We start from the raw sequence: 18,290 nt of genomic DNA, 5'->3' as shown, positions 1-18,290 counted from the left end.
TCCACATAAGATGCTTTTTATTATATCACCTAGTCTTTTTTTTTTTTTTTTTTAGGTTTTTGCAAGGCAAATGGGGTTAAGTGGCTTGCCCAAGGCCACACAGCTGGGTAATTATTAAGTGTCTGAGACCGGATTTGAACCCAGGTACTCCTGACTCCAGGGCCAGTGCTCTATCCACTATGCCACCTAGCCGCCCCTATATCACCTAGTCTTAGAATGATCATTAACAATATAAAGATGATATGTTAGAAACAATAAACATCTTTGAAAAACATAGAACTAAAAGTACTAAAATGCTAAAAGTAACAGATAAATTTCTATTTGTACCAATTTTCTTCAATACAAAGAAACCCAAATAACATAGAATATATTTAATTATTGAAATGTTATGCATAATACACTTAAGAATATATGGAGAATTTCCCAACAATTATAATTGTCACAAACCAAAACTCAAGCAATGGCTGGAAGACATTTTAAAGTATTTAATAAGGGGCAGCTGGGTGGCATAGTGGATAGAGCACGGGCCCTGGAGTCAGGAGTACCTGAGTTCAAATCCGGCCTCAGACACTTACAAATTGCCCAGCTGTGTGACCTTGGGCAAGTCACTTAACCCCACTGCCTAAAATAAATAAACAAAAATAAAGTATTTAATAGATAGGGTTTTGCTTCAAGTAGGACTTAGACTAAATTATCTCGTATCATCTTTTAAGCTCTGAAATGCTCTGATTTTATGAATATGCTTTCATAGTTACAGAAGAGAAAAATCTCTTTCTGCCTTACTTCCAGATTCCTGATCATAAAAAGAGCTTAAGTGAACTAGCTAGGGAGAACTTTTTTTTAATTTTTTAAAATTTTATTTAAGGCAATGGGGTTAAGTGACTTGCCCAAGGTCATACAGCTAGGCAATTATTAAGTGTCTGAGATAGGATTTGAACTCAGGTCCTCCTAACTCCAGGGCCCGTGCTCTATCCACTGCACCACCTAGCTGCCCCTTTAGGGATAACTTTCTGACAAAAAACCTCTGGCACTTATTTTTTTTTTTCTCAAAAGCATATAAAGAACTAACAAGAAATTTCAGAAACAAATACAGTCAATTTTTAAAGGTAGGAAGCTTTTCCCTCATAGTGGATAAGATAAAATTTTCTATTCTCCCTGAACTAAAAGATTTCTTTGTGTGATGGTTTTTTGACTCACTGTCTTTCTGGAGAAATGTAAAAACTATACAATACATATTAGTACTTGAGAATGAAATTATGAGATGATGATTAGAAAAAAAGATTACATACAATACAAGCACATGATACTCATGTCCTTTCTAGGTCTCAGACTCTAAGCTTCTCTTGAACTCAATTCAACCAAGTTAGAGGTTCACTTTGGACTTTTTGGTTATGAGAACCAGTTCAAAAACAGATTAAATGAAAACTTTGATTTTTAACTTACGGTTCCTGAGATATGCTGGTATAGAGTAGTTCTATGAATCATAAAGTAATCCAACTTATATATCCTTAAGGTACTCTGTCACTTCTTATAATTTTCGCTTGCCTACAGATAGTTTTGCCATTTATGGAAATTACTAAATTTCTAACAAATACGAAAAAGCCTAGATATGCTCTTACCCATGCACAAAATGTAACCGTATACTTTGTCCTGGGGCTTGAACTCTCCTTTTAGATGTAGCACTTTTATGTTTCTCTCTGCATTGTTCTTTAAGTTGAGGTAGATCTTCTTTGTAAACCTTTAAAAGTGAATATATAAATATATAGACACAATTATGTAAAATAAATTATTTATATGTAGTAATACAAACACAATCATGTGTGGTTTGTTCACTATTATTAAAATATATACATTATATTATCAATTTTCTATCTATTCCATTGCTCAAAAATTAGATGTTTCATTAACTCAGTTTCTTTCACTAAAATACTTTCTTTGTACAAGTATAATCAATGTAATAATAGTTGACATTTATAGAATGTTTTGAAGTTTGTAAAGTGCTATATTATATATACTACCTCAATTAATTCTCACAATAACCCTATGAGGCTAGTAAATTTTATTAATAATTCCATTTTTTTACAAAGGAATAAATTGAGGTTAAGCAACTTACCTGTCATCCTCTAATTAGAAAACATAAAAAGCAGGAACTGAACTCACATATTTACTGAATTCATACTTAACCCTTGTCTTAACTAGAACATGCTGATTAAAATTATATTATTATAATTATATAATACATTAATGTTTACATATATATATCTATAATGTATATAAAAATAGTCAATGGATCTATGACCTCAGTGATTTTGGTATTCCACGTTGCCTCAATAATAGGTATTACAACCACCCATTAACAAATATTTCCATCCTATATAATTCTTGTTTGTCTCTGTCAATCAGTCTTCCAGAGAGGGTTCATCCAAAAGGCTGAAGATTTTCCCCTAGCTCTTTAAATATTGTTGTGTATCAATAAATGACCACTGGTTATTTGTCTCTCGAAAAATGATGGTCCCCGTCCTTCTCCATTCATACATCTCCTTGGATGGTATTTTTTACAATAGCAGTTCCTAATCTTTCTTGTTTGTTTCTATTGGACCATTTTGGAAGTCTGGTTAAGTTTAAATAAATAAGAATGTTTTCTACCTACATTCATAATGGAAGGAAATGCTCAATTTTAGCTAGAATGTAAGTCAAAAAATAAAATGACTTTTTCCTCCATCAGTTCACAGATCAGCTGAAGAGTGTGCCCTATTTAAGAAGACATATTTTACACTATTTCTTGCATGCAAATCATTGCTTGTATTATGCTGCAGCTTATTTAGATCTATCATGCACCTCTAAATTGTCTTTTTGAGGATCATTATGAACTCTTAAAATAATTTTAACTGGTATTCTATGATTTCACCATATTTCATCTCAGGAGAACACTGGCATGTTTATGTGTCAGATGGAATCTTTAGGTATGTTGAATATGTTAGATACTCAATTCTGAGGCTAGCTCACTGTCCATTTTCAGTGTTTATCCCAGATATAAAAGTATCAACATACCAACTTTATATCTAGACAATAGCTTTTCTCATCCAGCTAAATTTTTTCAAATGAAGATTACTAGTCTAAGCTCTTAAATGGCTAAGCCTCATATAGGTGACTTTGTACAGTCCTTGAATATGATATAATCAGTACAATGTCATTTGTCATAATAATAACAATAATGATGATGATGATGATGATTACTACCTTTTGTAAGTTTTGGAAAGCACTTTCACAAAAACCTCATTTGAAACTCACAAAAATGTTCAAAGACAGGTGTTATTATCACCTCAATTTACAAATGGGGAAACAGAGGCAGACCAATTATGTAATTTTCTGAAGTCACAAGATTACTAAATATCTGAGGCTAAATTTGAATACAATTTTTTTTCTGATTCCAGGTCTATCACCTAGAAGCCTCTGTGAGGCTCTCTTGCATATGATCATTTTGGCTCTGCTCTTGATATACCCAATGGCAATTACAAGCATTTGCTTGAAGGTATGGTCTTCCTTGCTTATCTTCTATCCTCAAAAGCTTAGTATGTATCAGGGACATAGAAACTAATGTTCTATCTACAAATTTACCTAATAAAGAGAAGAATCTTGTTTTATTTGCATTTTTAAACCAAATAAGAGACCAGGAAAAATCTCTTTTACTGCAGGATATTATTTGTAAAACTATATATTTTTTTGTATTTTAGTACAGTTTATTGACTTTAAGACGATGCATATGTAACGCAGTTTTGAATAGTTTGTAGAAATGAGCAATTACATATCTGTCTTCACAGATTTCTTTTTTAAAATTTTTTTATTTATTTAAGGCAATGGGGTTAAGTGACTTGCCCAAGGTCACACAGCTAGGTAATTATTAAGTGCCGGAGGCAAGATCTGAACTCAGGTCCTCCAGACTGCAGGGCCAGTGCTCTATTGTACCAACTAGCTACCCCCACTAATAACTTCTTGATCAGATTTTCAGTAGCAATAGAAGCCATGAATATTTTTTTAAATTATGAATTAAACACAAAAAAGCTAAACCTTACCATTTCAATATACAAAGAATGAAAGAAGATTGGGGGCGGAGCCAAGATGGTGGAGTGAAGGCAGCATTTCCCAGGAACTCCTTCCTTCCCAAACTCCAAAAACCAACAAATGATGACTCTAGTCAAAATTTAGAGGGGGCAGAACCCACAAAAAGACTGTGTGATACATTTTCCCAATCCAAGATAATTTAGAAGCTCTGTGGGAAAGGTCTGTTTCACCAGGACTGGGGATTGGAAAAAAGCCATGGCCAAAGAAAAGGACAGCACAGCACAGCTCAGCCCAGGCCAGAGATTACCTGAAACAGCTTGAAGGGATGGGGAGAGAACTCTGCTATACCAGAAAGAGTGTGGAGGAGCACCGGCTGCAGAATCTGCAGCAAGAATCTGGAGAAAGCAGCCTGCACCACCAGTAAGGGGTCAGGGAAGACTGCAGAGAATTCTCTGCTCTCCCTCGAGGCAGGACTCTGCTGCTAGCTTACACTCAGATCCAGGTTGCAGTTTGGGCTTCTATACTAAGATAGCAGGATCCTCCTTATAGTTCTGGGGCAGAGGGAAGTATGGGGGGGGCATCTATGTATCAAAGCACAGGCAAGAGAGCATAGATCTTGGAGGAATAAAAGTCCCAGTGGAGTGTCCCCCCCGCCAAAAGAAACAACCCAAAGTCTTAGAAGTGCTGTCTTGGAGTGAGGAAATGTGTAAACAACAGAAAAAGAAACTGATCATAGAGAATTACTTTAGTCCCATGGAAGATCAAAACACATACTCAGATGATGACAAAATCGAAGCTTCTGTATCCAAAACCTCCAAGAGAAATAGAAAATGGGCTTAGACTATAGATGAGTTCAAAAAAGACTTTGAAAAGCAATTAAGGGAAATGGAGGAAAAACTGGGAGAAGAAGAAATGAGAGCAATGCAGAAAAATCATGAAAACCAAATCAACAGTTTGGTGAAAGATATATAAAAAATACTGAAGAAAATAATATGTTAAAAACCAGTTTAGGCCTAATGGAAAAAGCAACACAAAAGGCAATGCCTTAAAAAGCAGAATAGACAGCTGGAAAAGGAGATAAAAAAAAGCTCTCTGAAGAAAATAACTCCTTCAAAAGCAGAATGGAACTAAAGGAAGCTGATGACTTTGCAAGAAATCAGGAAGAAATAAAAGACTTCCAAAAAAGCCAAAAATTAGAAGAAAATGTGAACTATCTCATTGGAAAAACAATAGACCTCGAAAACAGATCCAGAAGAAATAGGTTAAAAATTACTGGGCTATCTGAAAGCCTCAATCAGGAGAAGATCCTAGACTTCATTTTTCAGGAAATAATACAGCAAAATTGCCTTGAGTTCCTAGAAGCAGAGGGTAAAACAGAAATCGAGAGAATTTACCGTTTTACCTCCTGAAAGAGATCCCAAAAAGAAAAACTTCCAGGAATATTATAGCCAAATTCCAAAACTCCCAAATTAAAGAGAAAATTCTAAAAGCTGCCAGAAACTAACAATTAAACTACCGAGGCTCCATAGTCAGGATTACACAGAATCTGGCAGTATCTACATTAAGGGCTCATAGGGATTGGAATATTATATTCTGGAAGGCAAAAGATCTTGGTTTACAAGTGAAAATCAACTACCCAGCAAAAGTGAACATCCTCTTTCAGGGGAAAAAGATGGACTTTCAAACTTTCCTATTGAAACAACCAAAGCTGAACAGAAAGTTTGATCTCCAAGTATAGGATTCTGGTGAGCCAAAGAGGGAGTGGAAGAGAATGACTAATGATGAGGAACTTAATGATATTGAACTGTTTGTATTCCTGCATGGGAAGAAGATATTTATAACTCATATGAACTTTCTCATTTTTAAGAGTTATTAGAAGAAGCATACACAGACAGGACATAAGAAGGAGCGGAATATAATGGTATAATATAGTAAAAAGTTGGAGTCAATGGGTGATAAAGTAAAGTACTGGGAGGAAGGGAAAGGAGATGAAGAAGAAGAAGGTAAGAAATTTCACATAAGAGTCAAGAAAAAGCTTTTTCAATGGAGTGGAAAGCGGGGAAGGTGGGGGGAATGAATGAGCCTTCATTCTAATCAGAAATGGTTCAGAGAGGAAATAACATACACATTTAATAGGGTGGGGAAATCTATCTTAGCCTAGAGAAAAATAACAAGAAAGGGATGGGATAAGGGGGAATGAGGGGAGGGAAGGGGGGAATAGGTAATAGAAGAGAGGAAGATTAAGGGAGAGGGTACTCAGATTCAACACTCTTTTGGACAGAGCCAGGATGAAAGGAAAAAGGGAATAAATGAGAGTGGGGAGAAATGGAGTGGAGGTACAGCTAGTAATAGCAACTGTTAGAAAAATATTGAAGCAACTTCTCTGGTGGACTTAAGATAAAGAAAGCAACTCACCCCAGAGACAGAGCCATTGGAATCTGAACACAGACTGAAGTACATTTTTCTCTCTCTCTCTCTCTATTCTTGAGGTTTCTCATCTTCTTGGGGGAGGGTTTATGTTTACTCTTATAATACATTCAATTTACATCAATGTATAGCATGGAAACAATTTAAAGACTATCAGACTGCCTTCTGTGTGTGTGGGGGAATTGTAAAATTCAAAACCTTACAAAAATGATAGGTACATATTACTAGTGTATATAATTGGAAAAGAAATAAAATGTTAACAAATAAAAAAATAAAGAAAAAGATTGTATATAAAATTATGATCTTCCATTTTGTAGTTTGTTAAAAAAAGGATCCATCCCATTTGTGTTCTTTTTTCCAGACTTCCCACTCTGTATACTTTTCAATGCTTCTAATGCTGTTTTTTCATATCTACAACTACCCAACAACCCCCTCTGACCATTCATGACTTTTTAATACTAATTTTTTCTTTCAGATTGCTTAAGAATCAATTACTCAAAACTGTGTCACCTTGGGCAAAGAATTCTATCTCCATATACTGCTTCTCTTTACTTTCTTTACTATGTTTCTTCTTCATTATGAAATAGAAATTAGAGACAGAGATGTTAAAAGTCCAAAATATAGTGGTTCCACTGTTGAAAATGAAACAAATATTTTGTTGTTGAAAAGTACAAAGTTCTTTTTTTATTGTCTGCTTGTTGTCATCCAAGTTAAATCTGTAAATGACATTGGAAGGTGTAAAGCTTTCTGCATATTTATTTTTGTTTCCACTGATTTCTTTCTATTTTACTAGGTGGTACTTATCATAGTTTTATCACCTATAATGTGAAAAACAACTGTAGCCCTTGTCTACAATGTTTCTCTGCTTGGCAATAATATTAAAAGTTGTCTATAAGAAACAATTTAAAAAAAAAACTCTTTTGACCTCTATTATTAACAATCTATTACTACGAGTAAACTGACCACTTCCAGCCAAGATGGTGGAGAGAGGACAGGCACAGTTCTAAAGTCTCCTGATCTCTTCCCCATCTATCACATGAAACAAACCTCTTAAAAGAAACCTGACCCATAAAACCTAGAAAGAAAAGCCAGGAAAAAGGACAACTACCTCAGGATTTCTCTCCCACAGCAGCTTTGGCCAAATTCAGGTGGTTGAGTCTGGGCTCAGAGGGAGGATCAACCCCAGATCAGCCAGATTAACAGCTGAATTGGAACCGGGAGTCTGAGGGCCAGACATGCTGGATCAGCGGTGGGGCTGGACGAAAGGGGCTTGGGTCCGCCGGGAAGCAGAGGCACTGGTGTTGGTGCTGTCCCCCTGGAGCTCGGGGACCAGGCTGGGGGGAGAGTTCTGGTGCAGGAGAGCTGCTGATGCCATCCCTGGGCTCCTCCAGTCTGAGAAACTGAGGGCATGCCTGCATTGCACAGAGGCCTCTTCTCAAACAAATGCAAGCTACTTCTGCCTCAGGCCCAGGTGTGTGAGCAGAAGAACCAGCCCAGCTGAGGAATGACCTCAGGCCAGGGTAAAGCCCACCATTGATTGAAGGCAAAAGAATTCAATAGCTCCAATTCCTCCCTTCAGGCAAAGGGAAAAGGCCTCTCAACCAAGGTCACAGACACTCCAGAGAGGGCAACCAGCACCTCCTACTGGCCAGCCAGAGAAACTGCACTCAGTAAAGCCTTTAGAGATCCCAAGCCCAGGTGAACCAGCCCCCCGCCCCCAACTCTTAGCATAATGAAGAAAGGTGGATCCATAGAAAAATTCCTGGAAGGGAAAGACCCCAACTCAGAGAGACCTGGAACCTCTGAGGAGAATACAATCTGGTCTGCAGCACAGAAAGACTTCCTTGAAGAAATAAGGAAGGAGCTTAAAAATTTGGGAGAGACAAATACTTTGCAACAAGAAAACAAAACCTCAGAAAGTACAATTGGACAAATACAAAATGAGAATAATTCTCTCAGATCTTCAAATGGGCAAATGCAAAAAGAAATTAATTCTCTCAAAACCTCAATTGGTCAAATGGAAAGCTCTTTCAAAAGGAGAATTGACCAATTGGAAAAGGGGTTGCAAAAGGTTAATGAAGAAAACTCCCCCCAAAAAAAGAATGGAGTCTACAGAAACTAATGACTCCATGAGACAGCAAGAGGCAGTTAAACAAAATAAAAAAATAGAAAAAAGAGAAGCAAATGTAAAATACCTCATCAACAAAACCACTGACCTCGAGAATAGATCAAGGAGGGGCAACCTGAAAATTATAGGACTTCCTGAAAACAATGAAGAGAAAAAAAGTCTGGACTTAATATTACAGGATCTAGTGAGGGAAAAATGCCCTGATACCATGGAATTGGAGGGCAAAGTAGTTATTTAAAGAATACATTGATCCCCACCAGAAAAAAATGCTAAAATGAAAACACCAAGGAATGTTGTGGCCAGACTCCAGAACTATCAGATAAGAGAAAATCCTGCAAGTAACCAGAAAGAAACAATTTAAATATCAAGGAGACATAGTAAGGATCACGCAGGACCTGGCTGCATCAACATTATGGGATCAAAGGGCCTGGAATGAAATATTTTGAAGAGGAAGGGAGCTTGGAATGCAGCCAAGAATCTACTTTCCTGCAAAGCTGAGTCTTCTCTTTCAGGGAAAAAGATGGACATTTAACGAAATGGAAGAATTCCAAAAATCTCTGATGAAAAGACCAGAGCTAAACAGAAAATTTGGACATCAAACAGGAGGTTCAAGAGACACATGAAAAGGTAAAAAAAAGGGTGGGGGCAGTAAAAGAAAAAAAATGCAATCCAGTAAATTGAAACTGGCTATATCCCAGCATGGGGGTAAAAATAAAAAGATTCTCATAAACCTTGAGAAATATAACCCTAACAGAGAGAATATACCTAGCCAGAAATGATGGACATTCATGACCTATCCATGAGAGTACTATCTAATGGGATGTAACTGGCTTTAACCCCACTTGGGAGAAAGACTCTCAGGAATTTTGACTCTATTCGATAGAATATACAGAACTAGAAGGGACAGACATTAAGAATTTTCTATGACTTAGATAGAATGATCTAAAAAAAACCATTACCATCCTAAAAAGGGGGACAGGAAAGAGACTGGAGGAGGGAGGGGACTGAATGGGGTAAATCTCATTACACTAAGAGGTACAAAAACCTATGGTAATAGTGGGGAAGAAGGGAGCAGAGGAGAAACACCTGAATCTTCTTCTCATCAGACTTGGCTTAAAGTCAACCTACACATACTCAGTTAACTTATAAAACATCTAACCTTTCAAGTATTAAAAGGGGAAAAGGGGAGGGGGGGTGGAGAAAGGGAAGGGGAGTGGGGGAAATAAGGGGGAATAACAGAAGGAAGGGAAGGGAAAAAGGGAAAGGGGAAAGAAAAGGGAGGGTGTGATATAGGAGGGCAAACACACTGAAGGGAGTGGTTTTCAAAAACAAAAGACTGGGGAATATGGATAAAAGGGGGGGAAAGGGGGGAAAAGTACAAACAGAGGGAAGATAGCATAGAGGGCAATAAAGAATTAGTAATCATAACCTTGAATGTGAATGGGATGAACTCTCCCTTAAAATGTAAGCAAATAGCAGAGTGGATTAAAAACCAGAATCCTACAATATGCTGCTTACAAGAAACTCATTTGAAGCAGGGAGATACATATAGAGTAAAGGTAAAAGGTTGGAGCAAAATATATTTTGCTTCAGCTGAAGTAAAAAAAGCAGGGGTAGCAATCCTTATCTCAGACAAAGCAGCAGCAAAAACAGCATTAAAAGAGATAAGGAAGGAAACTTTATCCTCCTAAAAGGTACCAAAGACAATAAAGTCATTTAAATATTGAATATATATGCACCCAGTGGGACAGCACCCAAATTCTTAGAGGAGAAGCTGAAAGAATTACAGGAAGACATAGACAGCAAAACTCTACTAGTGGGAGACCTCAACCTCCCACTATCAGATCTAGATAAATCGAATCATAAAACAAACAAGGAAGAAATTAGGGAGGTAAATAGATTGTTAGAAAAATTAGATATGGTAGACTTACGGAGTAAACTGAATGGGGATAGAAAGGAATATACCTTTTTCTCTGCAGTACATGGAAATTATACAAAAATTGACCATGTACTAGGACATAAAAACCTAATGATCAACTGCAGAAAGGCAGAAATAGAGAATACATCTTTCTCAGATCACAATGCAATAAAAGTCATATGCAATACTGGGCCAAGGAGATATAGACCCAGAACAAATTGGAAACTGAATAACCTCATTTTAAAAAATGAGTGGAGCAAAAAACAAATTATAGAAAGAATTAACCATTTTATCCTAGATAATGATAATAATGAAACAACATACCAAAACCTATGGGTTTCATTCAAAGCAACTCTCAGGGGATATATTATAGCTCTAAATGCTTATATGAAAAATTGGAGAAAGGGGAAATCAATGAACTAAACATGCAACTAAAAAAATTAGAGAAAGAACAAATCAAAAATCCCCAATTAAGTACCAAACTAGAAATTCTAAAAATTAAAGGAGAAATTAATAAAACTGAAAGCAAAAAAATCTATTGAATTAATAAATAAAACCAAAAGTTGGTATTATGAAAAAAACAATAAAATTGATAAACCTCTGGTCAATTTGATTAAAAAAAGGAAGAAAAACCAAATTGCTAGTATCATAAATGAAAAAGGTGAACTCACCACCAATGAGGAGGAAGTTAAAGTAATAATTCGAAATTATTTTGCCCAACTCTATGCGAATAAATTTGATAATCTAAGTGAAATGGATGAATATTTACAGAAATATAAGTTGCCCAGGTTAAATGAAGAAGAGATTAAATACCTAAACAACCCTATCTCAGAAAAAGAAATTCAACAAGCCATTACTGGACTCCCTAAAAAAATCTTCATGGCCTGATGGATTCACAAGTGAATTCTACCAAACATTTAAGAAACAATTAGTTCCAATCCTATATAAACTCTTTGGAAAAATAGGGAAAGATGGAACTCTGCCTATCTCTTTCTATGAAACCAATATGGTACTGTTACCTAAACCAGGAAGAGTTAAAACAGAGAAAGAAAATTATAGACCTATCTCCCTGATGAATATAGATGCAAAAATACTAAATAAAATCTTAGCAAAACGATTACAAGTCATCACTAGGATGATCAAGTAGGATTTATTCCAGGAATGTAGGGTTGGTTCAATATTAGGAAAACTGTTAGTATACTCAATTATATCAACAATAAACCTATCAGAAATCATATGATCATATCAATAGATGCTGAAAAATCTTTTGACAAAATACTAAGAGTAAACTTCTATACAAAATGGCTATGATTCATGTTAACAGCTCTTGTTTAAACATTTTCAATTGCTTGGTAGTTTGAACACAAACTTTTAACTGTACTTGAACTGTTTTAACTATATGTCAAACAGTAAAATTATACTAGTAGGGGAGCTCATCCTCCCTCTCTCAGAATAAACAAGATAAACAAGAAAGAAATTAAGGAGGTGAACAGAATGAATCTTTGAAAAGTCAGATATGATAAACCAATGGAGAAAATTAAATTTTCTCAGTAGTAGTGGCATCTACACAAAATGTATTAGGGCATAAAAACCTCAACACTAAATGTAGAAAGGCAGAAGTATTAAATGTAATTTCTCAGATTATGATGCAATAAAAATTACAAGTAATAAAGGGACATGGAAATATAGACTAAAATTAATCTAAATTATATTACCTAATTCTAAAGAATGAATGGATTGAACAACAAATGATAGAAACAATAAGTTCAACCAAGAGAATGAGATAATGAGACAACATACCAAAACTTATGGGATACAGTCAAAACAGGGGAATTTCTTTGGGGAAATTTTATCTTTTATAATTGTAAATATTTATGTTATAAATATTTATAAATTATATATAAACTATAAATTATATTACAAATATTTATATTATAAATTTTATATTTCTAAATGCTTAAATGAATAAAATAGAGAAAGAGAAGATCAAGGAATTGGTCATGTAACTAAAAAAAAGATAAAAAAAATAACAAATTAAAAACCCCCAATTTGATTCCAAATTAGAAACTCTAAAAAATCAAAGGAGAGATTAATAAAATTAAAAATAAGAAAACTATTGAATAAATAAATAAAGCTAAGTTGCTTTTATGAAAAAAATGGAAAAACCTTTGGGGAATCTATTTTAAAAAAGAAAACCAAAATATCAGTATTAAAAAGGAAAAGGATGTATGCAAAGGCAATTTACAGATGAGGAGATCAAAGCAATTCATAGCTATATGAAAAAAACGTCCTAAATCATTAATTATTAGAGAAATGCAAATTAAAGCTTCTCTGAGGTACCACCTCACACCTCTCAGATTGCCCAATATGACCAGAAAGAATAATGATCATTGTTGGAAGGGTTGTGGGAAATCTGGGACACTATTACACTGTTGGTGGAGCCGTGAACTCATCCAACCCTTCTGGAGAACTATTTGGAACTATGCCCAAAGGGCAACGAAAATGCACATACCCTTTTCACCCAGCAATACCACTACTGGGCCTATATCCTGAAGAGATGAAGAAAAAGGGTAAAAACATTACTTGTACAAAAATATTTATAGCAGCCCTGTTTGTGGTGGCAAAGAATTGGAAATCAAGTAAACATCTTTCAATTGGGGAATGGCTTAGCAAACTGTGGTATATGTATGTCATGGAATACTATTGTTCTATTAGAAACCAGGAGGGATGGGATTTCAGGGAAGCCTGGAGGGATTTGCATGAATTGATACTGAGTGAAATGAGCAGAACCAGAAAAACACCGTATACCCTAACAGCAACATGGGAGTGATGATCAACCTTGAAGGACTTGCTCATTCTATCAGTGGAACAATCGGGAGCAATTTTGGGTTGTCTGCAAAGCAGAGTGCCATCTGTATCCAGGAACTGTGGAGTTTGAACAAAGTTCAAGGACTATTCCCTTTAATTTAGAAACAAACAGATATCTTATTGTCTGATCTTGTACCTCTTAGAATTCTTGTCTCTTCTCTAAGGATATGATTTCTCTCTCATCACACCTAATTTGGATCAAGGTACAACATGGAAACAAAGTAAAGACTGACAGATTGTTTTCCATGGGGTGAGGGGGTGGGGGAAAGGGAAGTAAGATTGGGGGGAAAATTGTAAAACTCAAATAATATCTTTGAAGAAAAATAAATTAAAGGAATTAGAATAGGCAATGAAGAAACAAAACTGTTATTCTTTGCATTTGACATAATGATATACTTAGAGAATCCTAGAGAATCAACTAAAAAAATCAACTTAAAATAATTAACAACTTTCAGTAAAATTGCAAGATATAAAATAAATCCATATAAATCATTAGCATTTCTTTATAATACCAACAAAGTCCAACAGCAAGATACAGAAAGAGAAATTCCACTCAAAATAACTGTAGAGAACATAAAATATTTGGGAGTTTACCTTTCAAGACAAACCCATATAAATATGAATATAATTAAAAAACACTTTGCACACCAATAAAATCAGATCTAAACAATTGGAAAAATATTAATTGCTTATGAGTAGATCAAGTTAATATTATATTGTCACTTTATGTCATATTTTTTCTCAACTTTGTTTTTTTCTAAACTGGTATTTAATTTGTTCTTTTCTGCCCCCCCTTTTTTTGCAAGGCAAATGGGGTTAAGTGACTTCCCGAAGGCCACACAGCTAAGTAATTATAAAGTGTCTGAGGCTGGATTTGAACTCAGGTCCTACTGACTCCAGGGCTGGTGCTCTATCCACTGTGCCACCTAGCTGCCCCTCTTTGCTTTTTTAACATTGGATTGTCTTATCTCACTAGGGTAAATATACTTAATCTTAAAATACTTAATACTTAAAATACTTAATCTATTCTATTTTTCTAAACTAGACCAGTTCATGTTTCCTTGTGCAGTCTGGTGGTCAGTTGTTCCCCGGGCATCACCATATTGCTTTTAGATGGAGTATACACACCTGACAGACTTCAACATTACTACAGTTCAGTATCTCAAGCAACTCTTGACCTCAGCTTCCCTAGCATCTAATATTATGGGTGTGTATCATAATTCTCAGGCAATTCAGAAATGGCTTCCTGTGAGATTTTAGGTACCAAGAAAGAAAATAAATTCTCAAAAGAACACAAGTTAAGCAGTTCTTCATTCACAGATATGCAACACTGTAGCTCCTTAGCCCCTCTGTTCCAAAGGCAAGCACAGGAAGTATCAGCAAAAGATATTCAAGATAATACATACTCCAATTTTGAGCCCAGAACTCTTTTTTTTTTGCAAGGCAAATGGGGTTAAGTGACTTGCCCAAGGCCACACAGCTAGGTAATTAATTATTAAGTGTCTGAGACCAGATCTGAACCCAGGAACTCCTGACTCCAGGGCCAGTACTTTATCCACTACACCACTACGCCACCCCCCAGAACTCTTTATACTGATCTTACACCTGATTGTTTTTACTGGATGGATTCAAAGAATCTGAGTAAGAAGGGGACCTTGGGGCAACCAGCAGTGGACTAGACTGTGACACAAGGGCACTGTAATTAGGCAAACTGTTAACACTGCATACTTGGAATTGATTAAATTTGCTAAAATGATTATGATTAGGAGAGTATTGCATTCATTCCCTAAATGAACCTGAATAATTAGGTACAAAGCAATTACCCAGTGAATAAGCAGTCAACAGTGGTCAAACATGATGACATTTCTGTCAGCTAGGGTTTAGAAGTAGTCAATTCTCATAATCTCTTATCACTAACCAATAGTTTACTAACTATTGAGATTTAGCTAATTTCATTGATTGTGGAAATTTTCAGTGTGCACAATATCCAGTGCCTGACAACTTAGTTCCCAATCATAATTCATGATATGATGGCCTCGAGATTTCTGTGCAGTATATAAATCTTTAATCTCTTATTTTTCCCAGATTTTTCATTTTCCTCTATTTTGTTTACCTCTGCATTAAAGTCACTGAAAATCAGAATATATGCAGATTTAATTCAGATGGTCTTATCTATATAATTTCTTTACTTTCTCATTCTCTGTAACATGTCATAATGATGATGACTATGATAGCCAGCATTTATTTAGCTCTCTAAAGTTTGCAAAGTGCTTACATATTGCATTCGATGCTTACAACAACTCTGAGATTTTATGCTATTACACTCATTATGCAGATGAGGAAACAAGTTAGAGTTTAAGTAAAAGATTTAAGTGATCAGGGTCACACAGTTACTAAATGTCTGAGATTAAATACAAACTCTAGTCTTTCTGATTCCAAATTCAACTCTATCCACTGCACCAGAAAGTTCATAGATCTGGGGGAAAAAAGAGAGTGGGGGGGGTCATGTAGTCCAACTCTTATCATTTTACAGATAATTAAAGGAGGCCAAGGAAGCTAAAGTGACTCGCCTGAGGACACCAAGGGAAGAAGCATCAGACGTAGCCTACTAACCCATGTGCTGATTCCAAAATCAGAGTTCACTCCCCTGTAACATGTTGCTTCCTATATGTTGGCCTACATGATTACATTTCTTCAGGAGAGTTTTTATGCTGCAGTTCTTCATGAAAAAAGCAAGATGGGGGGGCAGAGCCACGAGGGCGACATGAAGGGATCGAGTCTTAGGAGATCTCTGATAAAAACTCATAAACTAAGGACTCTAACTAAACTTTCGAGAGACAGAACCCACAGAGGGACCCAGTGAGGCAGTTCTCCTACTCAAGGTAACCTGGAAAAGAGCAGAAAGGCTCTGCTCCCCAGGATCAGACAGGGACCCTGCCAGAGGGGTGGCCCGCCAGAGGGAAAGAACTTCAGCCTTCCAGAGGCAGCACCAGGGCGCTGGGAGCCTCAGCTCAACAGCAGCTGGGGAGTCTCCTGAGCTGCACCCCGGGGAGCACCGGCACAAAGTGGGGGAACACGGGGGACCTCTGCCAGAGCGAGCATGTGGAGCCCAGACCTCAGGGCACACAGCGAGCAAAGTGGTCTTTCTGCAGCCCAGATCCAGAAACAGAAGCAGGCAGAGCCGGTAAGCAGGAGCCCCCAGGGCATGAGCCCATTGAGCTGAGAGAGGGGAGTGAAGAGAGACTGCAGAGCTCTGTCCTCTGCCCCTGGAACAGGACTCTGGAGCTCTGACCACATTCAGATCCTGATCCCAGTCTAAGCCTCCCCCCACATAGAACAGCAGGCCCCCCCCCCCCCTCAGCCTCGTGGCAGAGGGGGGCGCTTATGGTCATTCACAGACCAGGAGGGAGGACAGAACCTCAGAGACCCTTGAGGGAGTGTCCAAAAAGCTCAGGAAGCACCCCAAAAAACAGGCTTAGGCTGGGAAAATGAGCAAGCAAAGAAACAAGAGGAAGACCATTGAGAAATATTTTGCAAATGAGCTCAAGAAGGATCAAAATACTCAGTCTGAAGATGAGGAAGCACAAGCTCCTGCATCTAAAGACTCCAAGAAAAACAGAAATTGGGCTCAGGCTATGATAGAGTTCAAAAAAGACTTTGAAAATCAAATGAGGAAGTTGGAAGAAAAACTGGGAAAAGAATGGAGAAAGATGCAGGAAAAACATGAAAATGAAGTCAGCAGCTTAGTCAAGGAAATCCAAAAAAATGCTGAAGAAAATAGCATGCTAAAAAGCAGCTTAGGCCAAATGGATAAAACAGTTCAAAAAGTTATTGAGGAGAAGAATGCTTTAAAAAAGCAGAATTGGCCAGATGGAAAAAGAGATAAGAAAACTCTCTGAGGAAAACAAATCCTTCAGACAAAGAATAGAATTCAGGGAGATTGATAAATTTACCAGGTCAGGAATCAATACTTCAAAACCAAAACAATGAAAAATTAGAAGAAAATGTGAAATATCTCATTGAAAAAACAACTGATATGGAAAACAGACTTAGGAAAGATAATTTAAAAATTATTCGAATACCTGAAAGTCATGATCAGGAAAAGAGCCTTGACATCATTTTCAAAGAATTACTACAGGAAAATTGCCTGGATATTCTAAGAGGGCAAAATAGAAATGGAGAGAATCTACCGATCCCCCCAAGAAAGAGATCCCAAAAAACTAACCCCCAGGAATATTATAGCCAAGTTCCAGAACTCCCAAGTCAAAGATAAAATATTACAAGCAGCCAGAAGGACACAGGTCAAATATCATGGAGCTGCAGTCAGGATCACACAGGACTTAGCAGCAGCTACATTGGAAGCTCGTAGGGCTTGGAATACAATACACCGGAAGACAAGAGAGCTTAGAATGTGGCCAAGAATGAACTGCCCAGCAAGGCTGAATGTCCTCTTCCAGGAAAAAGATGGACTTTCAATGAACCAGGGGAATTTCAAAGGTTCCTTTTGGAATGGCCAGAGCTGAACAGAAGGTTTGACCTTCAGATACAGGACTCAGGTGAAGCATGGAGATTGGAGGAGAGGGGGGAAATATGAGGGACTTAATGAGGATGAACTGCATGTATAGAAAAATGATACTGATAATATTCATATGAACCATCTCAGTTAATAGAGCAGGTAGAGGGAGCTTTTATAGTTGAAGCACAGGAGAAAGCTGAATTGGAAGATAAAATATGGTGTAAAAAATGGAGTCAATAGGAAAAAAGGGAAATGGAATGGGAGAAAGAAAAAGGAGAGAGGGAATAGTCCAAGATATTTCACATAAGATTTTTTTTTTTATTACAATGAGCTATTGCAATGATATGGAAGGGGGGAGGCAAGGGGGAATG

General features: G+C 36.7%; 1 protein-coding gene across 16 annotated transcripts in view; it reads right to left on the bottom strand.

The window, feature by feature from the left end:
• EML5 (EMAP like 5) overlaps positions 1-18,290 on the bottom strand; it is a 244,705-nt gene that overhangs the window by 154,099 nt on the left and 72,316 nt on the right. For all 16 annotated transcript variants that reach the window (XR_012478175.1, XM_074235552.1, XM_074235553.1 and 13 more), the window contains one exon: positions 1,620-1,738. Coding sequence is in view for 15 of the 16 variants with exons in the window: in XM_074235552.1 (XP_074091653.1) it covers positions 1,620-1,738 (119 nt within the window). In the remaining variant the exon portion in view is untranslated. The remainder of the gene's footprint in view (positions 1-1,619; positions 1,739-18,290) is intronic.

Source organism: Macrotis lagotis, chromosome 4, assembly GCF_037893015.1.
Source record: "Macrotis lagotis isolate mMagLag1 chromosome 4, bilby.v1.9.chrom.fasta, whole genome shotgun sequence".
NCBI lineage: Eukaryota > Metazoa > Chordata > Mammalia > Peramelemorphia > Peramelidae > Macrotis > Macrotis lagotis.
Note: the sequence above shows the minus strand (reverse complement) of the source record. Positions and strands in the feature narration are given on the sequence as shown.